Raw genomic sequence first — 25849 nt, 5'->3', positions numbered from 1 at the left:
ATAATGTGCTGAGTACATTACAAAATTATATTTTCCAACCTCAAATAGGTCTTCATTGCAGCAAGGCAGTTATTTCATTGTTCCCTAACTGATGCCTTATCTCATTTCAAAAGAAGCTGATGATATTAAAGGGTGAGAGAGAAATATACTGGGATAAAGGGAAAGGAAGTGGAATGGTGTGAATTTTCTGTCATAAAAAGAGGCAAGAAAAAGCTTTTGCAATGGAAGGGAAAAAAGGAAGGAGAGAGTGGGTGAGTGAGCCAAACTCATCAAAATTGGCTCAAAGAGGAAAAAACAGACGCTCAATATGGACATAGAAATTTATTTTATCCTGAAGGAAAGTAAGAGGGATATGGGAAAGGAGGAGGATGATAAAAGAGAGGGCATGTTGGGGGGAGGGATGATAAGTAATAAAATACTTTTGAGGACAAATAGGATGAAAGAAGAAAGAGAATATAATAAATAAGAGGAAATACAGTTAGCAATAGAAATTGCTAAAAGAATTTTGAAAGAAATTTCTCTGATAAGGCCCCATTTCTCAAACACAGAGGGAACTGAGTCAAATTTATAAAAAATAAGAACCATACCCCAATTGATAAATGATCAAAAGATATTATTTATACCTAAAAGTCTATAAATTCATGCATATCCTTTGACCTAACAATACCATGACCAGGCATAAATCCCCCAAAAGACTTTTTTTTAAAAAAAAAGGAAAAGGATCTATGTGTACAAAAATATCTATGGTACCTATTTGCTCAGGGCAAAAAATTGGAAATTTTGGGGATACCCATCAATTGGAAGAATGGCTGAACAGAATATGGTATGTGATTATGATGGAATGTTATTGTTCTAATGATGAACAAGATGCTCTCAGAAAAAAAAATACCTAGAAAGCCTCTGTGAACTCAAGCAAATTGAACTGTTTACAAAGTAATAGCAATGTTCTGGGATGATCAGCTGTAAATGATTTTGCTATTCTCAGTAGTACAATGATCCATGACTATTCTGAAGCACTTATGATGAAAAATCATTTTCTTACCCAGAAAAGCAACTGATTGTGTCTCAATAGAGATTGAAGCATTCTCCCTTCTCCCCCACCCTTTCTTCTTTCTCCTTCCCTCCCTTTCTCTCTCCTTCTCTTCTTCTTTCCCTTCCTCTTTTTTTTCCTTTCACCTTTTTTTCTTCCCTTCCTTTCTCCTTCTCTCCTTACCTCTCTCCCTCTTAACTTTATTTTTCTTGAGGGTTTTTTAAAGGGTGGGAGATCTATGTTTTCTTTCTTATGGAAGTGTTTTGCATAAAAAATAAATGTTGAAAACTATTTTTACATGTATTTGGAAAAATAAAATGCTATTGAAAAAATTTAAAATAAAAAACAATGACAAATTTGAAAATGGCCATCAATATCACATCTTTCTAATCTTCTCTTCTCCCAGTCTTTCATCAATCCTGGCATAGCATAATTTCAAGTCCCTTAACTATTCCTTGCCATTCTCATATGACCTGCATGGATTGCTTTTAACACTCTATATCAGAATCATGTGACATTTGGAGCACTTCCGAATAGCCACCCCAAACTCGTTTATGCAGCTGCCTTCTTAAATCTGCAGAAGAACAATTTCACTATAATAAATATTTAGTGATTGCGTTCTGTCATTTCGGTCATGGTTGACCCATCCTGCTCCCATTTGGGGTTTTCTTGGCAAAAATACTAGAATGATTTGCCATTTCCCATTCCAGCTCATTTCATAGGGAAACGAATGCAAACAGGATTAAAGTTGCCTGCCCAGGATCACACAGCTAGTAAGTGTCTGAAGCTAGATATGAACTCAGGACTTCTTGATTCAGGGTCCGGTGTTCTATTCACTGCACAATCCAGTTGCCCCCCAACACTATTTTGGTTTTATTTTTAACAATAAAGCAACTATCTAGAAAAGGAATGAAATATATAATTTCCCCATCTCCTTCCTCTGGTCATACTGAAATTTACTAATAGGTTTTCTAATATCCTTCTCAGAACTGAACACACTGCTTTAGATTTGATCTGACCAGGTCAACGTTCAGTGGGATTATCATGTGCTTCCCATTCTATTAATTTGGCTCTAGGACAGAAGCAGATCTAGTGGGCATTGCATAAGTAATCAACTGCTAATGAGCTCCACACACTCACTATAGATGAAGATTCTGTATTGGCCAAAAAGAGCAGAACCCAAACTGTCAGTCTTCTTCTGTCAGCCCTAAATTCAGTTAGTTTGCTACAACTTCCCCCTGGCTGTAGAAAAATGCTTCATTTCCCTTTAGGTGTGCATTCAGGTGGAAGAAAATACGCATATTCCACTTTCCATTTGTCCTTAAATTCCAACTTTGGGTGACTGAGCGGCCCAAGGCATCTTCATTCATCAAATGACTTATGTTTTTTGGCAGAGGATTTCATCATCATCTACCTCTTTGAATTCATACTCTATTAATGGTCATAGGCCTAATTTTTATTTTGAGGGTTTGATTTTCCAAAGGTTTACTTCTTCCAGCTTTAGAATTTCTGGAGGAAAGTTTAGTTTTAAAGAAGGGGGGGGGGGGGGGTAAACACCCATTGGTAATTAGCTAAAAATAATTGAAGATCAGATTAATTTTCCTTTTAAAAATATTTCATTATGATACTCCCTTGCTCAAATAATCTTAATTGCTTCCCTACTAGCTAGCTAAAAGATAAAATCCAAACTCTTTACCTAAAGTCCTCCACAATATAGCCTTTTATATTTCATTTCCATTAATCTAACCAAAATGGCCTCTTCACTATAATTTCGCTCTTTTAACTATTCTACCTTTGTATCTTTTGCTCAAGCATTCTTTCTGCCTGAAATGCTTCCCTTCACCTCCTGCCATTCTCCCCAAATGTTACTGTCAGTCACCTGGAATTTATTTATCACCTTGTATGGTTAGCTTTCTTTTCCCAAAAGGACACATTTTCATGTCACTCTCACCAGCTATTTTATGTAGTGTCAGGATGGGGAACCTTATCTTATACATTTTTGTGTTCCTAACATTGCCTAGCATAGAACTTTGCATAATATAGTGGTATTCGATGGATAATTCTTTGTCATTGATTGTTACTCCAGGTAAAACATAATGTCAGCCAATGGTTTCCTATTTAATTATTAGTCTCATTTCTCCAAGAAATTATTTCTGCTTACAGGGAAGGTTTTTTTTAACTATATCATACAACTCTAATGAAAGATTATCTGGATAATGTGCAATGTCTAGATAAATGAATTCAAAATTTCTTGGTCAGCAGATTAATTAGAGAATGTACAAGATGCTTTCAACTTACCTACTTTCTTGTGCTACTTTTTTAAGCTCTCCAATGATCATGTCATGATTTTAATTGTTGATTTATTTTTTTTTCCTTTTGTTTCCATGAGGAAACTATTCTGAATATGTATCAGAGAGAAATTTGAATTAGATTATATCTTAGATCACTACCAAACATAAGCTCCAACGAGTCTATGAAAGTAAAATAGCAGTGGTTTTTCATTTTTTCATGTATGCAGAAAGCCTCTCAGCATATTAAGGGAAAACAGAAAAGATACTATAGACAAATAAACATTCCCAACTAATAGTGGGGCTAGTGTAGTGAAGTTAAAAATGACTTTAAAATCAGAAGGCCTAAATTCTCTGTAATTACAGAACCACCTAATCTTGAACTTAACATCCCTTAATATCTACAAAATGGGGATGATGTTATCTAGAGTAACTGCCTCACAGGCTTGTTGTGAGGATCAAATGAGATCATGCATGTGACCTAAATATGATAAGCATTTATATAATTATTTCTGTTAATACACAAATCCAAAATATAATTTTTGTTTATTGGCTTGGGAATCTATAAATATTATATATGTATACAAAAGATATAAAAATTTATATAAATATTATAAATGTATATAAAAGATATAAACCAAGAATTAAAATCATGACGTGATCACTAGAGAGCTCAAAAAAGTAGCGCAAGAAAGTGGGTAAGTTGAAAGCATCTTGTACATTGTCTAATTAATATATATACATATATATGTCTATGTATGCATATATATATTTATATATATATGTATATATATATATACATATATATATATACACACATATATGGAAGAGTCTGTAAATTCTAAGCCAGCAATCTTGACTTTGCTTCCTAGCAAAATTCTAGAATGAATTATGATTGGTGAACACTTAGGGAAAAAAAACATGGTAATTACAAACAACTAGTATTATTTTACCAAAAATCTATCACACCAGACTATCTATACTAACTTTTATTTATTTTTTTACAAGGTTACTATATTGGTAGATAGGGGTAAGATATAACTTGACTATGATTTAGCAAAGCATTTAATAAAATCCTTAAAGCTGTAGCTATTTGTTTGTGCTTATTTGTTTTTTAAACATGAATGAATATGAGGTTAAAGAATAACCCAATTAGGTAGATTTGAAGATGTTTGAATAGCTAGGCCCAAAGAGCAATCATTAATAGTTCAGTATTGGCTTGGAAGGAGGCTTGTAACAGGGTGCTCTGTGATCTGCAGTTGGCTGAGATTTTTATAAATGATAAAAGCAAAGATGGCATGCTTATCAAATGTGCAAATGACACCAAGCTGAGAGGGATATTTAATACACTGAAAGACAAATTAGAATTCAAACAGATCTTGACAGGCTATAACTTTGGGCAGAATCTAATAAAATTAAGTCTAATGGCAATAAATGTAAAGTTCTATAAATAGATTAAAGAATCAGGAAGGTGACACAATGGATAGATGTTGAATCTGGAGGTAGGAAGATCTGAGTTCAAAGGCAACCTCAGACATGTGATAGCTGTGAGATTGTATTTAAGTCACTTAACCTCTGTTTGTCTCAGTTTACTCATCGGTAAAATGAGACTTTTAATAGCACCTATGTTTTCCAAAGAATTGTGAGGATCAAATGAAATAATATTTATAAAATGTTTCACAAATTTTAAAGCACTATATAAATGTTAATTATCTATTTAAAAGAAACTCATGTATGCAAGAAACTCATGATAAGCAAGATGGTAATTTTAAGAAAGATTTAAGAGATTTAGTGGACTGCTAATTCAAAATTAATTTACAATTTGATATGGTAGCCAAAAAAGGTAATATTAATTTGGGTTATATTGACAGAGAAACAGAATCCATAAATAAGGAAATGATAATTAAATTGTAGGCTGTCAACATATAGATTATGTTCAGTCCAAGTTACCATATTTTAGGAATATTATCGGGAAGCTTGAAAGTATTCAGAGAATAACCAGACTAATGAAAAGCTTTTATTTAGCTCATGCTATTGGATCACAAAGAGCTGGACATAACTGAAAAATGACTCAACAACAATAAAGAGAGAGTTCAGGCTGGTCCATAGCCTAGAGAAGAGGAGAAATGATATCTGTCTTATAGTATGTGAATGCTGATATGTGGAAGAGGCTCGAGACTCATTGTGTTTGGTTCATAAAGAGATTAATTCAGGCTTACTAGAAGAACTTCCTTGCTAAGTTAAAGCTGTTCCAAAGCAGATCAAGGTGTCTTAAGAGGTTCTCTCTCACTCAAGGTCATTGGAACAAAAGCTAAATAAAGACTAAGTTGAGGTATTCAAGTAGAAATTATTTTTTTATGAGACTAGATGGTCTCTGAAGTCCCTCCCAACTCTGAAATTCTGGTACATTGTATATTCTGGTATATTAGTAAGAATACTTTAAAAAAAAAAAAAAAAAACTGCCAGAGACCCAAGTTTATATCTCAATTCTGTGATAAGCCAAATGAGCATAAATCACTCTTTGACCCCATCCTTCTCATCAGTAAAATGAGAGGATAGGACTAAATGATCTCTGTGAATGATTCTAGCTCTAGAATTTTGCAAATACCAATAAATGTCCCTAAGCCACCCTTTCCCCTTCTTTAAAATAGGCACAAGATACTTTTACTGCTTATCTGACCAGACTATTGGGAGGAAAGGGTTTTGAAAAACTATAAAGAACTACAAAAAAGGGAACTATGACAAAAATAATGATTTTAATCAGTATCTCAGGAGAAACTCCAATTTTATGAAATATATATCTCCAGGGACCAAAGGTCCAATATTGATTAGAGGATGGCCTTTTTGTGTTTGGGGAAGATATGTGACTCAGTAATAGAGCTTGAAATAAAGAAAGTTCATCTTTCTAAGATCAAATCCAGCTTTGTACACTCATTGGTTCTCTGATCTTGGATAAGTCACTTCATCATGTTTGCCTCAGTTTCTTCATCTGTAAAATGAGAATGTCAACTGCTCCATTATCTTTGCTAAGAAAACCCCAAATAGGATCACAGAGTCAGAAGAACAACTCAACATAATTCTGGATTGAGATTCATTCATTCATACCAATTGGGTGACTCCATGTGCCTGGCTGTCAAAGTGAACTCAATCTAATTTAGCAAAATCACTTCAGAAATTATCATGTTGATATAATAAGGATAATTCAAATACATCCTTTTTCCTTGGTTTCCCAGTAATTTCAGTGAGACCAGTGTGTCTATAGTAGTAGTGGTGGTGGTAGCCGCAAAAGTAGCTGGCCCGTGCAATTAGAGTTGAAAGGACTTCAAAATCCTGCTTCAGATACTTAATAGCTGTGTGACCCTAGGCACTAATGAAATGGGAATAATAAAAGCACCCATCTCTCAGGGCTGCTGAGAGGATCATATGAGATGGCATGTGTAAAATACTTGGCAAATCTTAAAGTGCTATATAAATGTAAGCTACTCTTAGTGGGAGTTATGTCATTAGCAGAAGCTATAATATATATATAAATATATATAATATATATATAAATGCTAGTTCTTAGTAGTAGTAATTATCATCATTAGTAATAGTAACAGTAATAACGATAGCTAGCATTTATATAGCACTTTAAGGTTCACAAAGTGCTTTACATGTTATCTTACTTGATCCTCATGACATCCTCTGTGAGATTGGAGCTATTATTATACTCATTTCATAAATGAGGAAACTGAGGCATACAGGGGTTAAGTGCCTTGCCCAGGGTCACACAGCTAGTAAGTATCTGAAGCTGGAATTGAACTCATATCCTGCTAATTTCACATCTAGCACTCTAATTTAGTGTCTATAGGTCCTTGAACTTCCACATCAATTAATCCAAAAAGCACTTATTTAGTACCCTCTGTGTTCCAAGGACTGTGCTAAGTGCTAAGGACAAAAAGACAACAAACAGTCCCTGACTTTACTGGCCTAATCTTTAATCAGAAAGAACAATATGTACACATATAAAAAATTCCAAATATATAAAAAGTTAATCTACAATAATTAGAGGTATCACTAGTAGCAGAGAGGTGGGGGAAGACAGACATCAAGAAAGATTTCATGTATTTCATTTTTGTCTTTATATCCTCAACTCTTAGCACAGTATCAGGGACATCACTGGGTTATTAATAAATATTTATGATTACTCGACTAACTGAGATGGAATTAGAACTCAAGAAGGACTAGGGATTCTAAGAAAGTGAATCCTGGAAGGAATGCACTCTAGGGATACTAGGTAGCCTATGCAAAAATACTGAAATAAGAGCTGGCAAGGCCCAAAATACACAGCAACAATAGACATAGTATGAGTAGCTGAGAAACAGAAAAACTTTACTAGCTCATTTGCTGTCTCTATAACTAATTTCCAAATCATGGAAACAAAATTAAGAGCTTACTTCAGGTAACATAGAAGTCATCCAAAGTGAGGTTTGGCTCAACTCTTGCTATTTGTTCTATATATGTTTTATATAATTTTTTCTATAATGAACAGAATATGCTGAATTCTAAAGTGTTTCCTTTGCTGAGACAGTCTTGCACAGGACCTGCTAATAAATGAAAATTTTAAATTGAAAAAATTGAAATGTCACATACAATGAACAACAAGTCAGTTGGTTTGGCTGGATTGAAGAATGTACAAAGGACAAATAATTTTCAGAGAGCCAATAAAAGTAGGTTAGAATCAGGTTGCAAAGGAATTTAAATATTCAACAAAGGGGCTTATATTTGATTGTCTAAGTGGTAGGGAAGCACTGGGAGTTTTTGAACAGAAGAGTGAAGAGACATGACAAGTCTGTGCTTTAAGAATTTCACTTTTGCTGCTAAGTAGAGAATAGATTGGAGAGGAGAGAGAATTGAAGCAAGGAAATCAATTGAGCTGTTACAATGGATTTCAGTATGCCACAAAGCTCATAGAAGAACTTTTCATATTTTCAACTAGGCTTCCTTTGGGAAGACTAAATAGTTTTCCATATATCTCTATAGCACAGACTTAAGCTTATTTAATAGATTCCTAATGAAATGTCTTTACTATTGACAAGGACTCAGTTAATAATATCTCTTAAAAATAATGAGCCAATTTAAAAGTGTAAATCCATATCTAAAATGAATGTTTCCTCAGATATTCTGTGTGCTGCATGATTTTCCAAGGGCAAAAAAGTTTCCCATTAGGACTTTACTTTAGGTAGATAGTCATGAAGACTTCAGTCCAAGCTTTTCCTAAAAGTTAGAATAGTAGGATGCAATAACTGAGGTGACGTCTTACACAGGAACTTTGAATAGTTCTTTGCCTCCAAACCATGTTTGTTACCAATTTCTGACAGGCCTCCTTACTACACCTGTACCTAATCTTAAGGATCCTGAGGTTGTTAGTTACTGCCAGATGCAAAGAGGACTGCCCGTTTACATTTCCTGGATTCTAATGCTAAGAGATCAGCTTCTAAAATCATTTAAAAGGGCAAGTTGAATGACCCCCCCATCAGGAATAGTATAGACAGTTTTCTGGACTGGGTAGAAATTGGAAAAATGGTACTTTCCATCTTAGCAATTCTCTGATTCGGAACGTTTATTAACCTAGGGACTTATTTCCCCAAATAGCAGCAAGATATATTATAAGACCTTGGTGATATTAAACACCTATATGTTATATGGCAAGTTATTTCATTTCCCAGGGATTCAGGCAGACTGTATACATAAAGTAAGGAATCTATGATCTATGTTTGCTTTAGAGAACATGTAGCTTTTTCCAGATGTGGTGTTAAAGTAATTGATGATCAGTGCTGGCTGACTGATTTTCCATTTATAGGTGGTGTATATGTGTGTGTGTGTTTCATAGATAGATAGATAGATAGAAAAGCACTATGAAAGATCTGAGTTCAAATGTGACTTCAGACTCTTATTAGCTCTTATTTAACTCTGATTGTTTTAATCTACTAGAGGAGGAAAGAGCAAACTACTCCAAGATTTTTGTTTAAAAAAAATTCCATATACAGTATGGTCCACAGGGTCACAAAGAATCAAACATGAACTGAATTATTGAACAACAACCATGAGTGTTACAGAGCACCTCTGGTCACTGGGATACTGTTATAGTTTGCCTAATCAATTATTTTAGCTCAACAAACATTCTTTTGAGTTCTAGCCACATATAATCCCCTTTACTAAGGCCTAAGGAGAATGAACAAGATAGTCCCAATCCCTCTAGAAGCTCACAACTTGGATAGAGCATCCTCGTTTCTCCTAATGGAAGAGTTAGGGACCAAAAGTTTTCTATTTTGCTTTGGGTTATCATCCCTCAAAAAAGCCACATTCCAACCAAAATATTGACAACTGACTTAAGTCTGGTAGAGAAACTTGTTTCCTATGTTGGCATTTCAGTCCCTGGTGTCTAGCCAAACTCCAAATGGAATTCCTTATGTCATTAATAGCAGTCTTAAAAACCAGAAGGAAACCAGCTGTTGGAGAACAGCAAATATTGCCAGAACTGCGCCAGCTATCCTTAGGACTTTCTTCATTTTCTGTTTATAGCTAAAGATCAATGTTCATGCTCTATTAAACTACAGAATCTCTGTATCATCTGTGAGCCCCATAAAGTCGTCCAGTTTTGGAAATGGACCGTTCCATTCTCAGACATACCAGTTTTAACAGCATCAGGAGATCTATTTAACCCTTTGAAGTAGGTAGGTGATATAGGAACAAGAACATTGGACTGGGAGTCATAAGATCTGAATCCTAATCTGTCTCCTACCATCAACTAGTCATGATCTTGAATAAGTCACTGTTATGTTTCCTCAAAGTGAAATGAGATGATCTCTAAGGTCCCTTTTAGCTATAAATTGTATGAATCTAATTGAAAACTAAGTCAAATCTCAGAATGAAAAAATCTCTATAGAAATAATCTTTTACCCCATTCATAGAATGAACTATTTATGGATTCTGCTGATTAATTATCACAAAATATAAATGATAGTAAAATATATGATAGTTTATGGATGTGTCTGAAATGTACTCACTCCTCATCATCATTCTAAGAGGCAGCTTAGAATTTTCTTCAGTACCTCAGGTGAAATACACCTGCCCTATAAAAGGCCTTTCCTGATCACCCTGGCTGCTATTGCCTTCCCATAAAAAAATTTTTTTCCCAATTTTATGTTGAGAACATTTTATAAATGCTTATTTTGAAAGTACCTTGGAGTCAGGGTTTCACTTTTGTATTTGTAGCCCCAGAACCTAACGATGTCTGACAAATAATATGATAGAAAGTGCTTAATTAATTTTTGTCAGGAGAGCAATAGTTTGTAAAGTTGCTGTTCCATTCTCAGGCCAAAGTTTTCCTTTACCATTTCTAGAGTGCACTTTTTCCTCAACTTCACCTCTTAGAAATCCCAGTTCCTCTCATAAATTTAATCCTGCCATCACCCACAAATAACCTAGGAACTCTTAAATGCCTTTATCTGTTTATAATCTGTTGTTATTCTACCTTTCCTAAATTACAACTCCAAACCCATTCTTCATTCTTATTGTGATTTCCGATTCCTTTACCTAACCTCAGGTCTTTCCCAGGTGATCACCCCTGCACTGACTATATTTCTCTTCCTTTTCCCATATGGACTCCTTGGCAAACCAGTTCAATTCTACACTGTCTGCTTCCTTAGAAATCTGTCACTTTATCAATTGGAATATCTTGTGCTGTCAAACCACAGCTTTGGATTACTCCCAGTATTCTCTGTCTCTATTACTACTCATGTGCTGCTGAACAAAAGCTAGAGAAAATCTTAAAACCATGTTGATTAGGATCCATTTCAAGATTATATTCCATCTTCTGCAAGAAGTCTTTCACTGTCCTTAATTTAAGTGACTTCCTTCTATTGGTTACCCTCCAATTTATCCTGTATATAACTTGTTTGTGAGTATTTTGTATGTTATCTCCCTGCCTCATTAGATTGAGAGTTCTTTAAAGGCATGAACTGGTTTAGTATTTTTAATTAATTTTTTTGGTCTTCCTTTGTTTCCTCAACACTTAGCTGAGTGCCTGGTACACAGGAGATATTCAATTAATGTCTTGACTTGACCTGATTCCAGAGCATAGATCAGAATATGCTTCCTATTGGAAGGATTTCCTCATGTCCCTAGTTAGTACTTTCTCTGTCTTGAAATTATCTTGTATAATTTTATTTTTATTTGCCTTGTAGGATATTAATCCCCTGAAAACAGAAACCATTTCAATTTTACCTTTTTATCTTTATCACTCAGCATAGTGCCATGTTAAAAAAAAAAAATTAGGAGGTGGAATAGCATGATCTACCAAATGATTCTACCAAGAACTCATAGTGTGGGAACTCCTCCATGCATTCATAGCTACAACTTATGTGTTAATTTATAGTTCTAAAATATTGCTTGTGTCACTGAGATGTTACAGAGGTCACACAACTGCTATTTGTCAGGAGGAAGGACTAAGGCCTATCTTCTTAATGGCAAGGCCAGGTCCATCTCTTTTTTGCCATTTCCCCTTTGATATAATAAGAACTTAATTAATAACATTTATTACATTATCTGAGAGCTACCTTAAAATACTCACTATTGAAGATCTTATTAAAATCTCCATTAGATAGGCTTAGTAAACAGAATATTTGAACCTTTCTGTGACATTTGAACACTTTCAAGTTGTGTGGTCACCTTCTGAACTTCACTCAATATTGTACCAATCACTAATTTACCAACATGTATTGGTTGAGCCCAGGACTGTGCTAATAAGCACTCTAGGGAATCAGAGAAGTCATTGAAATAGAACACAGAAGAGAATTCTGGTTAGTTAAATCTTTTGATTAATCTTTCTCTCTTCTCCTAGTCAAGGCTGCCTGCAGGAGGGTGTTGGGAGAGGTAAAAAAAACCATTCACTCTTCTTTGTTTTAGGAGGAGTCTTATACACAATGCTATTTTAAAGTTGATGGCTTGCCAAAGAAAGGAAAAAAAAAAATGGCTTTTATAAAACCATGATTCAGTCTGAAATTCCTTCCTTACAGATTCGCCTGAATAGCAGGGGACTGATCTACTCTGTTGGCTTGCTCTTGGCCTCGGTTTTCGTCACGGTATGTATACAACTTTCCAGTGAATATTTTCATCTCTAGGGCTGGTTCTCTTCATCTCCCCTGTTGACCCTTTCATACCTATATTTGTTTGGACGCCTTCTGCTGAGAGCCTTCTCCCGATGGTCTTGTCTTCATGGTGACTCGGTGGAATTTTATTCAAGGCCCAGCCAGCTTCCATTCTTTCCTGGAAGGAGGCCCTGGCAATGTACTAGCACTCTTTTATACTTGCCTGAAATAAAGCCAGGCCGCCTGGAGGAAAGCAGGCTTGTCTCACATCAGGCGCATACAGCTTTATCAAGAAAATAAGCAAGTCACCCACCCAAATCTAATGTCTCCTATACATTTAGAATAGTTGAGAGGTCATATGCTTTAGTTAGTAGGATATTCTGTAAACTGAGTACAATCATGTATTACACATATTTCTGACCAATTCTTAAAGAATTAGAATGCAATTGATATGTTTAACATATATGCTAAAATGATACTGAAAATAATTCAGCCTTTTAAGCTTCCTTTGAAGATCCAGAAGATAGAGGTAGGTAGGTGGTTCAGTGGAGAGAGCACCAGCCCTGAAGTCAGGAAGGCAGGAGTTCAAATCTGGCCTCAGACACTTAACATTTCCTGGCTGCGTGACCCTGGGCAAGTCACTTAACTCCAATTGCCTCAAGGGAAAAAAAAGATTCAGAAGTTACTTCAGGATACTGTAAAATTTTTAAGTCAACACTATAAACACCAGTGATCCATAGCATAAAGTTAGAAAGTTGCTATTTTGTACCAAATATAATAAACATTCAGCTCAAAAAATATTTGTTGTGTAATATACTTATTAATGTTTTGCCTAAAAGTAGAGTTTAGATGAAATCTGACTCTTTGTGCTTGTTTCAATAGCAAATTGATCATAGTTTTCCTGGATCAGGATAATGAGAATGAAGCTTATGTCATTCACTTTTTGAGTTTTCCTGGATCAGGATAATGAGAATGAAGCTTATGTCATTCACTTTTTGGTTGTTAGATGTGATTTGTAAGTCTTTGGTCATCTTGTTGTTCATGATCCAAGAGAGAGCTTTTCAAAACAGATTTGCACTGATTCCACTCAGGGCCCTCCAGGCTGACACCATTCCTTCCCCAAAATGAAGCTCAAGTGTTCTGTGTCTGTTTGCAGGTGTTTGGTGTCCACATGAACAAGTGGAAGCTGGACAAGAAGCTGGGGTTCGTGTGCCTTTTTCTGTATGGCATCTTCCTATGTTTCTCCATCATGACTGAATTCAACGTTTTCACCTTTGTGAACTTGCCCATGTGCAGGGAGCACTGATCCACTTGGCAAGGCTGAGGTGCCATTTCCTTCTTGTTTCTGTGCAATACTCAACATGGCCGGCACCCCCCCAAGAGCACAGGGTGCTTCCGAAGGGCCGTGAAGTACAATCTCTCCTGCTCGCCGTCCTCCTCTCTGGTTAGCCCTGGATCCCCTCCATTTTTCCTCTTTCCCATTCCCAAGCTCCACCTCTTCACTCCCATGGGGGAAAACCTTCTGTGTCGATGTGAAGACTTTCCACATTCATATGATTTTCCAATCTCTATCTCTCTGAACAGTGACTGGGATTCTAGAAGCACTGGCTGCTACCTGGCCTTGAGCCAGACAGAACTTGCTCCAATTCCTTCTCTTTTTTAAGTTATTTGATGGAAGACTAATCTAATTTATGACTTGAGATTGTGGGTGAAATAGAGAAGAAGAGGCTACACTGATTGTATGGGGTGTTTTTCTGAGGATAATTATGGGATTCTGGGTTTGGGGTTGTTTTGTTCTTTTTTTTTTCCTTTTTTCCAGAGAGCCTCTCTTACATCTTTTCCTCCTATGTTTTGGATTACAATCAATGATCCAAAAGTCAAAAGTGCAGTGTTTTATGAAACTGAACTCAAGGTACTTTGGAGTATGAGTGGCTTTGCTGTTTATTAAAAGGAGTTGGTGAGGCAACAGAGAATGACTTTTTACTCGGAATTAGATATCTCTTAAGGTCCTATAAGGAAACACAGAAGGGAAAGTACATTGGAGGGAAGACAACACTTTTCTGGTGTCCATTCTGGCCATCACTTTATTGTTAGGCTATTTCTAGCTTTCCAAGCAATAGTTCCAGCCTGCCGGCCTGCCAGAGCCTTTGCCGAGGGGAGCCTTGGCTCGCCCCATCCACAAGGTCCCAGGTACAGTCTGTGTCCTAAGTTCCCCTGTACCTAACCTGTTAGAGTCCTCCTGTTAGAGTCATATTCAGGGTGACCTGGATAGAAACAAAAGGCTTCTGCCTTTTGTAAATGAGTTAGAGACACTGGTTTCTTTGAAAAGAAAGAAGCGTACTTTGCACAGATGTTGTCGATGAAGTCACAATTTGCCCGCTCAGTAATGAGTACACTGGACCCAGCCAGATTGCTAATGGGTGAACTTTCCTAAGAGAACACTGCCGAGCTGACTCTCCTCTCCCTGGAGGGGAGCCCCCTGGAGGGTCTGGGGGAGGACCAGAGGAACAGAGAGATGGCACTTTTCAAAATGCAGAATGTGTTCGATGAATACTCACTCATGAGCATAAGTTATTGTGAAAGTTTTTGCCAATCACTGCTCTGAATAGCCCTGCTATTTTGTATGATACTGTATTAATATGCAGAAAAATCCTACCAAGTTGAGAAACACCTATGCTTGTAACACTTGTATTTATTGAAACTGTGGACCTCCCCCATGCTGATTCTTGTATTTACTTTAAGCACTGATCACTTCTAATTCATTCAGGACAGTCCTTTCTCCACCCAGCCCCCTCCTTCCCACCCATCCCCCCTTACATCCATACACCTTCTGGTATGAAATGTAATAGCATATTACAAATTTAGAGAATGTCTTTGTCTATGGTACAGTGGCCAATACTAGAATGAGAATAGGAGGCCTATTTTTTAAAACAAACAAACAAAAAAAGAAACCACTTATTTTTACTTGTAGCAGGAAACCTGTTCACAGAGCTGATGCATTTATCAACTGTGTTACACATTTGCACTTGATTATTTGAGATTGGTTTTCTTTGGACAGATTGTGTCTAATAAACTTCTCTAATCTTTAGTCTTCATAAAGCACAACACATAACTTTGTATCCAGATCAGGGTCTGTTTGGCATTAACTCACTTGGCACCAACTAGCAAAAGCTGTCATACTCATCATGTGGACAAATATTCACATCTGCAACTGCCTTCTGTATTGATTTACCCAGAAATAGATGTATATAATTAGCTACCTTAAATAAACAAGATGGTGGTGACTGGCAGAATGCAGAAGTGAACAGATGGAAGATTGGACACCTATAAATCATAAAGGACCTTTATACCCGTCATCTTCTAAACTATATTCTTACATGGCAATGTGTTTAGCACTATACTCCATTTGTGTGGCTATGCAAATTGGAAATGATGTTCTAACGCTGACAAGATTTAGAACTTTTACTGTGTTCAATAGTCCATTTCATTTTATTCTGCCAGTGTTTAATCATGACATGACTCATGGTAATATCTCCCTAAAATTGGTTTTTGTTGGTTTGGTTTTTGTTTTTTTAAAAAGACCTTGAGACCATCACTATAAAAAGCCATATTCACAATCGAGGTAGATCTAGAGGAATACTTTCCCTACGTTTTGAAGAACTTAGGATGGATTCCTAGACCAATTTCAACATGCAACCTGTTCCTCACCTATAAAATTCAATGTAGCTCAATTGGGGAAAAAAAATAGTTGGGGGGAAAAATGAAGTGTTTATACTACTGGTCTACCAGTATTCATCTAAATGGAGTCTAGCAAGACTATTTAGAGCTTTATCTGTGAAATAGCCATTATCTCACAGCAGCAATATGTGGCTTATCTTAAGAAATAATCCATCCCTATGGCATCCCTATTACATTTGTTCTGAGTGTTTGCCATAAATGACATTATTGTTACATTTGTGAATCTTAAAAGTAGCCTCCAAGTGCTTTAGGTATTTCAGTTTTGTTGTCAAAAGTGTAGTTATAATTTTCACTGCCCCCAGCAAGCAGCAGCATAGAACATGCCCTCAGACCAACTTTTAAAGACAAAATCAGTTAGGAGTAAGAAGCTACAAAGACACCTTGGATCAGCTGCTACAAAGGCTGATGATGGGAGGGAAAGGAATACAAGGTTAGCTCACCATCTATTAGCTTCCTATTTTAACTTAAGTAATCTTGCTAATTAGGTGCTAAACTATTTCAAGATTATGAATAAATGCCCTCTAAATTTCAAAGTCCTGGAGAAAAGCCCTTTTATATTCCAACCTCTCATTACAGGTCTCCTGGTTGATACTTTATAAGCTATATTAGAAGAATCCATATATTGGCTATTACACTTTGAAGAAGTTGTTCTTTTCCTCCTAAGGGTAGGCATTTGATATAGAACTTATTTTGTCTAAATGTATCTACTGCCACAGTGAAACCATCAAAAACTATATTCATATGCTAAATCATTCAATGGGAAATTTAGTGGGAATACCTATTTCCCACATTCCCCATGGTATCAGTGCTCTCCTATAGTTATCACACGAAAGTGAAAATGAAATGTTTAATTTTCCCATCTAAAAAAATGATTGAGCATATCTTCCCAGGAAATTTGAAAAATTAACCACAAAAATTGCTGCCTAAATGTGAGCCTCTCTTTCATAAAACCTGAGAATTCTGCCATAGAGAAAATTTCTAGGATAAGATTGTTGAGGAACTTGCCTCCCTAAATGGCCATGTCCATAAATGAAACAATGCAGCAACATCAGAGATCTACAATGGCCACTGTACCATGTAGATCTTGGTTTTTATTCTTAAGCAAATCCTTGAGAAAATCCTAAAGAGTGAACCTGGAGTACAGAAAACAAATCCAAAATCCAGCTCCTCATTTCTAAAGAACACAACACTTTAGTTTCTGTGCTTGGCCCCCCTCAACCAGGATGCTAAACCAAGTGTGGGACCCACTAGCCAGCCACTTCAGTGGTCACAAACACAGACAGTTGGATTTGGGCCCTGAGAAAGAATTAAGAAGCAGACGGGAGAAAGGTGATAGAGGAACTAAGTAGCTTTTGCCCCTACCAAAGGAAAACTCTGTACCTGCATTTTTAGAAATAGTGCACTTTTTTGTAGATACATGTTTTGTATTTACAACAGAAAATATGTGGGGGTGGAGGGTGGATGGGTGAAGGATGTTTTTTAATGATGTTTTTTCTTGGCCTTTGTATTCTAAGCTCTCTACTTTAAGGCCATGAATATGCATGCTCTGGATTTGTGGCTTTGTATATGTTAAATAATCCATATTATAAGCATGTAGTCTAAGAAAATTCCCAAAGCATTTTTTGTTGGTTGTTTTTTGTTTTTGTTTTTTAAGGAAAGTTGAAAATTTTAGACATGCAGGTGATAACACACTATTTCAGTTGGTTTGGGGTCCACAAAACAGAGGGTAATATCTAATTTGCAATGAATATATCAAGGGTAGTTTTATACCTTTACTTAATTGTTCATGAAAACATTCAGGTAGTAGGAATGAAAAAATACCAGCTGGGTATGTTTTTGGTGGACATGGAACAAATATGTTGTTCTGTGCCAAAAGTATTTACTAATTCTTTTCATGTCAAAGAATTGGGTGGATCCAATTAATTGTTCATTTCATCATAACTACTGTGTAATAGATGTGACATACTAATATTGTGTTTTGAACAGCATGGTCTATAATTGTGAGTCTCATTTCTCCTTTAGAGTCTGTAAGACAACTCTCTCTCTCTCTCTCTCTCTCACATACACACACAGACACACACAGTCACACACACAGGTGCACATGCACACAGACAGAGAGACAGAGAGTGTTTCTTAAAGTTGGTCAATCATACTGTTTGTTTATAAGCATCCAGATGCATTGTATCATGTAACTATTGTCATAAAGTACATCTTGAAGTCTTTTCTCATAAGATTTGTATGTCCAGTGATTTATTCAAAGTAGAGGACTTCCAGTGTGGAAGCTTTCTCCCTCAATGTAGATGAGCAGCTCTTCCCAAACTTAGCATCCTGGAAAGTTTCCTAGGGCATTGAGAAGTTGAGTGACTTGCTCATGTTCAAAGGTAAGATTTGAACTCAGGTCTTTCTGACCCAAAGTCAGCCAGATACTCACTACTATCCCAAACTGCTTCTTCTCATAAAGTTGTAACCAATCAAAGCACAGTCCTAAATTCATAGGAACTCTTTCCCAGAGCATCTTACTGAAAGTAGAGAAGCTGGGAACAGATTCTATGGAAAGGTAGAACTACATGACTACATAGCATAAAATGATTTCCCTGTAGTAAAATTTTCAGAAGATGTCAGAATATTAAAATTCCACTATACTCTTTCCAATGGCTTATTCTTAAACATACAATGTTGAATGTTACAAGAATAAAACTATTGAAATTTATAAACATTCTTCAGAGGTTATGAGCTAGTATAGAGCTACAATTTTTCTTCCCTTTTTTGTAAGGGATTAAAGAGAGGATGATCTCTTTTAGGGTTTGCTATCTAAAAGAAGGATAATTTCCCTAGTTGGATTTTCATAAACGATTAACATGTACATAAAATTAAGCTTATATATGTACATACAATTATGCTTGTATGTTAAATATTTTTCTACTCACTAGAAATGGAGTTTTAGATTAGTAAGTTTCCACTCTGAACCTAGGTTACAGAGAGCAGTTTTTAACCTTCATCTGGTTTTCTGGATGTGAGAGACCAGTAACTCTGGTTCAATAGAATTGCATATAGATCATGCAATGAAATGAGTTGAGTCTTGGGCACCTATGGAATCCTTGTGCTTATATTTTTAGACAGGTTTCTTAAGAGAAATCCTAGAGCTCTTAACTAAAAATATAGTGTATATTTGCATGAGAATGAGTTTTTGGTATCAGGACTAATCCTTTTTTTTTGAAACAGGAAAAAAACCAAACTGCATTCTCAGGTTCATCATGGCTTTATTTTTGAGAACAGATGTTTTGTTTCAAAATCATAGCTTTTTAAAGGTAGGCCTGTTCAGTTGCTAAATACCAAACCTTTATTCTATACTCACTAGTATTCCTCCAGGCTTTGATGTACTTGAAAGAATATATTCACTGTGGTTTGTTTCCAGAGATATTTAATCAGTCTACAGTTTCTGAGCAGGTAAGATATCATTTTTCAACATAGTTGTGGTTTTATTACTGAAACATCAGTAATGTTCATTGATGAAAAGTTAAATATTCTTTTCTATTTACATTAAACTATTATGTTTATTAAAATTATTTCATTTTTCAATTCAAAATTTCTAAGACAGATCATACACGCATAGATTCATAAGAAAATGGATATTTAGTATTTATCTTTCCTTGTTATTCATTGAAGCCTGCAAATCCAATCCAATAAACATTTTTATATGTCTACAATGTGCCAGGCGCTACTTATGAAAAGATAAGCCAAAATATAGTCTCTGCCCTAAAGAAGCTTCTAGTCTACTATGAACTGTAGCATTATTCCCTTGTGGGGAAGGGAAATGTGGTACATTGATTATGGTCCACATCTTTAATTACTGAAATATTAAATTATCATCATTTATATGATATGGTACAAATATATTATGACCATCTTAATACTGACTTTTTGGCAGAAATCTACTCTTAAAATTTTCCTGTTTGGGGAGATTAAGGGGGAAAAAAGCCACAAAGATATGGGTATGATGAAGATATAAGAAAGGCAAAAATGACAGTAGATTAAGTTCTGAACATTTTATTATCAGTTTAATTCACAATGGAAAACATTTGGACTTAACCTATAACATAAGGAATTTAAATTAATCATAGGAAAACTTTCTTGCTTACATGACATAACCATTAGCATTTTTCTAATCTAAGATGGTATGTTCATGTTAATCTGTTTGACAGAGATGTTATGATTTTATGACAAAATAAATAGTTTGTATGGATGGCCATGTGTTCATAATAAAAATGATTCACATGAGACTTAGCTTGCCATTGTTACTGTCCTAAGAGTAGTATACATACACACCAGACACACATACTCCACTGTTCAGAAAGCTTGGTAGAAAGTCAGATGAAAAATTGACAAGAATTTCTTCAAACAGGAAAGATAGGACTTTGCAGCTAGAGGTGGTGGTCTGCCCATCATTCAGACGTGCATCATGCAAGAGTATTACGCCTAGCCTACTACATAGAGAAGTGTCAAGTATTGAGATACAATGGTGTGATCCATATTACCATTTATTCTGTATCAGGTAGCAAAGAAAATGAGAGTTTTAATTAGTTAATGCTGTGTACAGCAAAGGATTATTTTTTTTTTAGTAGAGGTCTTTTAAAGCAGTATATAATATCATCAATCTGGTTTAGCCTTTTACCTTAAAGTGAGATGATGAACTAGGTCATCCTTAAAAGTCCCTTTCAGTTCTAAAAAAGCTCTGACGATTTCCTGTTCCTTAAGAATGATATATTCCCTGGGAAAAAAGATCTACTCCAAGGAAATTATTGCCAACCAGAGAAGCTAGCCATCATAAAATTAAAACCTACTAGTTATCTCTATTTTAATAGGCCAAAGTGATATGGGGAAACCCATTGAATAATCCTCCAATTTCCCTATTACCTAGATAGTCTTTCAGGAAAAATAAGTAAATAAATACAACAACAAGAAGGCAGTAAAAGGTTTCCATTCCTAAAAATTCTATGGAGAAACAGATCAGTTAAAAATCATGTGAATCCATCCAGAAGAGTTTGTACCTAATGTGCCTTTTGAGTGGAAAAGGAAATAAATTTTGAAACAATTTATAGGATTTTTTTTTAAAAGAATTTATCCAAAAGTAAGATGCTGACCAAAATTTTTAACTCTTTTTATTTTTTTTATAGAAAGGAATTCTATTCCTTAAATATTTTAACACTGGTTGACAGGCTACTTATAACACATTACTTACTATTATATACACTAATTCCAAGACAAGACTATATGACTAGAGCCAGTAGTTAGTTTTCTCCTGTGCATTCTCAGGGAAATTGATGTCAATTATTTTATCATTTCTTTTCAGAATTATTGTTTATAATTCAGCAGGTCTGGAAAGTAATCATCCCCCTTTTCAAAAGCTGATATGTTCCTCTTCCCTTACTTTCTTTAGTACCACATGCTTCATTGAAGATAGTACTGATACACCTCAATGTTTTGCAGATTTTTCCAACTTTCCAATTGATCCCACTATACTTGAGCATTGGGTTGAAGGTACCCAAATAGAATACTATTGCTTGGTGCTGATAAATCAGTCCAAGCATAAGAGTGATTGTAGCTATGAAGAATCAAAAGTGGATAGTGGTAAGAGTGGATAGCTCACTTAACAACAATACAGTGTAGCCAAAGAAAGAAAAAAAAAATATGTTTTAATTCCTAATAATGGGAGAGACATGGCAGCAATAAAAAAAATAAAAATAAAAAAAAAAGAAGATTCCTATGCTTTTGAATGCAAGTGTTCAGTGAGGACTTTGTGGTAGAATTGAGATAACAATGACCTAGCAGACTAGAAATCGGGATATTAATCTGCCACTCAATCTACCACTAACTGTAATCTTGAACAAATAATTTTAATTCCTTGAAATTCTATTTTATCTGTGAAATGTTTTGGGTAGAACTATCTATGCTCTCAGAGACATGCATTGTAAAGAAAATAAGAGATACACAATAGTTAACATATAGTTTAGATTATCTGGTACATCTATGCTTGGAATCCTGTTATTGATCCTTATCTTTTTGGCAGTTCTTCTTAGGAATAGAGACCTTTGCCAGAGTCTGATCCTGTATTAATCTCAGGGAAATTTTTTAGAGTTTCAGGAAACAAAAACTGAACTCCTTGTTTTAAAAGAGATTGGTTGAATTCATTTCCCCCATTGCAAAGGTATGGAATTTCAATCACTACTACTCAGCAATTGCTCAGTCTCTGAGAAAAAAAATGCCCAAGAGGTCCCCTCCATTTCTGAATAGTAGCAACTTGTGGACCAAAATCTAAGACAGTTTGTCATGTGTATAGAAATGAATTGAAAGGACTGAATTCTTGGAATTAAGAGGCAAAGTCAAGCACAGTCACTTTTATCCTTGACTTTTAATAAATGCTCAATGACTTTTAAAAGTATGTTTCTAAGTCCCAAGAATATGTATTGAAAAGACAAAAGTGAGACCAAGAGTTGAAGAGTGCATCTGCTATTTTCTTGGCCCCATAGGATACAATTCACCCAAGTGATTCTATTGTTTAGCAACATAACCATACTAAATGATGTCATGTAAAGAATATCATTTTGAAAAATTGATCATCCATTAAGAAGCTCTTATGTTATTTTTCCTAAAGAAAATAAAGTGTTTAGCCATGACATTTACATTATATACAAATACACTATTTGATCACTATTTTAAGGTGGTCCCAATATAATTTATTAGAGATCATAAGATTCTGATGATCATAAAGAATAGAGATAGACCAAAACCCTGCTATTGACCAACCAAAGTGAGAAAAGCACATTCATTCTTGTGGTATAATGTATTGGTATCTTAATATTAGATTACAAAGCTGTCGCTTTCACCATTCTGAAATATGTCATGCATGGGACAAAATGAGCATCTAATATTAGCCTTTCTTCTCTAGCAGATTTTAATTCTTATTTTTAGATATTGAGATAAGTTAAGATTTATATCCAGCTACAATATACTGAATATGTTTAAAGTTTTTTTAAAAAACAAAGCTCAATGGTAGCTGGCTGCCAACAAAATAAGAAAGAGAATCTATTGACAAAATGGTAAAGAACATCAGTATTTAGGATGTGTGTGTGTGTGTGTGTGTGTGTGTATGTTGTATGTGTACAGAAGATAATTTCTAGCAATTTTTCTATTATTCCTGAATATTGAATTCTAATTTCATCCCATGTCTAAATTTACATTACCCAGTAACATTTCTAACCTGTTTTTTCTATACTACATTTGTTTTGGCCATTTCCTTACCATGCTGCTTCCACACTAGCCTTCATTCTCATTTCCTGCCCTACCATTGGACTTTGCTCCCTGGATCTCCAGTTCTGACACCTGAGCTTTCATGTTGCAGGAAACAGGCCTCTAAACCTTGTCCTTCCCATTTCTATACCATGCCACTTTGCTCATCATCTCCCCTCCCTCCCCAAAAAAGCTTCCCTCTCCATATTGTTCTCCTAACTTTTTAGTTTCAGAAATATTCTTGCTTGCATCTGTATCCCCAGCATAAATAGAAAACAAGAAATATGGAAAACAGTGTTTATATATTTTAATGTATTTGTAGAATTAGAGAATTTAAAATAGGATGGACTGGTCTAATGTTATTTTTCTTGGAGATGTAAGTCACACATTAACAATAGTTATCCTGGAGAAGCCTAAAATCTAAAGAGCTATTTGGGTCCTGGCAGCCCCATTTTCCACCTGGAATATTTTGGCCAAGTCCTTTCCCTTCTCTGAACCTTAATTTCCTCATCTATAAATAAGATTAGGCCAACTGAGCTCCAAGGTCCATTCCACTTCTAAATCCTATGAATTTCTAAAACTTTAATTCGACTCAATTCAACTGTTAAGAAGAGCTCACCATCTTCAAGTCACTTGGAAGACAAAAGCAAAACTGTTCCTGCCCTCAATAAATTTACATTTTTACAAAGATAAATCTATCAAATTAGTTATTTTCATTTGCCCACTGATCTCATACTTCTTACTAAACCACCCAGGGCAGGGGTGTGACACCCAATGGAAAAAGGGCTGTATTGGGAATTCAAAACAGGTTTTGAATCCAGACTTAGACACTTAATACTTTTGTGAATCTGTGAATAAGGCTCTTATTCTCTCGGGGCCTTTTTCTTATCTATGAAATGAAGACCTTGGGGTAGAAGTCTAAAGTCCCTTACAACTCTGAAAATCAGTGATCCTCTAAGCAATCACATGTTGGGAATGGAGAGTTTTCCTCCTGTACAGGGCTGCCTTGTTCTGTGAATCAATTATCTAATTTCTTCTTGGAATCCAAGTCATTCTGATTTCTGCCTGGAATATGAAATTCTTCTCACTTTGGCAGACCAAGTTTAAATTTTGAAATCTAAAAAAATAAATATCAGAAAGCCCTCCTAAAGGCCCTTTTCTACTGCCTCATCCCCTCTTGTCAAGTGAAAGGTCTATTTTAAATGATATTTCCATATTTTTATCAGGCATTTCTCTGGTTAGATATCAACTGGTTTTCTCTTAGGCATCACTTCAAAAAAGATGCAATGAATGCAGATAGGATGAGGCAATCTTCCACCCAACTTTGCAACTAGACCTGCCAAAAACCCAACAGTCAGCATTTTCCTGATAAGCTCAGGATACTTTCACTTATCCTTCCCTCCTTCCAGTGACAGGTTGAGTATTTTCAATGAATCAATTATCTGAAGAAATGCATAAAAAGTGCTATAGATTATTTAATGGCTACTTTTGGGGGAAGGGAAGCATATATATTTGCCAAGTCATGATGCAGGAAAAAAAAAAAGTTTTATGTCAGCCCCTAAAATATTTGCCCCACTCACAAGATAATACAAACCAATTTGCTGATATGCCTCTCTTCCTAAGGACATCAATGACTTTAATATCTGTGATATAATTCAGAAATCACCAATCCTAAGAGAAAACAGATTAGTGAAAGAGACATAGAACAAAATGGAAAAAACTGATTTTAATGAAATACAAAAGTTAATAATTCATTTAGGAAAAGCTTGCAATTTGATGAGCGAGACCTCTAGCAGAAATAATGATCACAAAGAAACTCTGTTCCAAATCCTAAGGTCCTCCCAGAAAAGAATCACATCAAATTTTCAAGAACAACCTACCCATTTCTTTTTTTAAGAAATGAAATTCAATTTCATTTCAATTATCAAGCATCTTTTCCTCCCCCCCCCCCCCCCCTTTCCCCCCCCCCAAGGACAAAAAAAAAAAAAAAAAGAAAAGAAAGGAGAAGGGAGGAAGGAAAGGAGAGGGGGAAAGAGGGGAAAAAAGAAAGGGAGAAGAGGAGAGAAGAGAGGAAAAAAGAAAGGAGGAAGACAGAGAAGAAAAAAGGGAAGGAAAGCAGGAAGGAAGGAAGGAAGAAAGGAAGGGAGGGAGGGAGGGAGGAAGGAAGGAATGAAGGAAGGGAGGAAGGAAGGGAGGAAGGAAGGGAGGAAGGGAGGGAGGGAGGGAGGGAAAGAGGGAGGGAGGAAGGGAGGGAGGGAGGGAGGGAGGAAGAAAGGAAGGGAGGGAGGGAGGGAGGGAGGAAGGAAGGAAGGAAGGAAGGATCCTTGCATCATAAAATTTAGTTTATCATCTCTCTGTCAGGAAGTGTTAAACAG

General features: G+C 35.6%; 1 protein-coding gene across 2 annotated transcripts in view; it reads left to right on the top strand.

Annotated features, from left to right (window-relative positions):
- The window catches only part of SLC24A3 (solute carrier family 24 member 3), a 721614-nt gene extending 696191 nt beyond the window's left edge, over window positions 1-25423 (top strand). For both annotated transcript variants that reach the window (XM_031951059.1, XM_023494858.2), the window contains exons 16-17: window positions 12378-12443; window positions 13606-25423. In XM_031951059.1, coding sequence (XP_031806919.1) covers window positions 12378-12443; window positions 13606-13755 — 216 coding nt within the window. In that variant the 3' untranslated portion in view covers window positions 13756-25423. The remainder of the gene's footprint in view (window positions 1-12377; window positions 12444-13605) is intronic.
- The last annotated feature ends 426 nt before the right edge of the window (window positions 25424-25849 follow it).

Source organism: Sarcophilus harrisii, chromosome 2 (genome assembly GCF_902635505.1).
Source record: "Sarcophilus harrisii chromosome 2, mSarHar1.11, whole genome shotgun sequence".
Lineage (NCBI taxonomy): Eukaryota > Metazoa > Chordata > Mammalia > Dasyuromorphia > Dasyuridae > Sarcophilus > Sarcophilus harrisii.
Note: the sequence above shows the minus strand (reverse complement) of the source record. Positions and strands in the feature narration are given on the sequence as shown.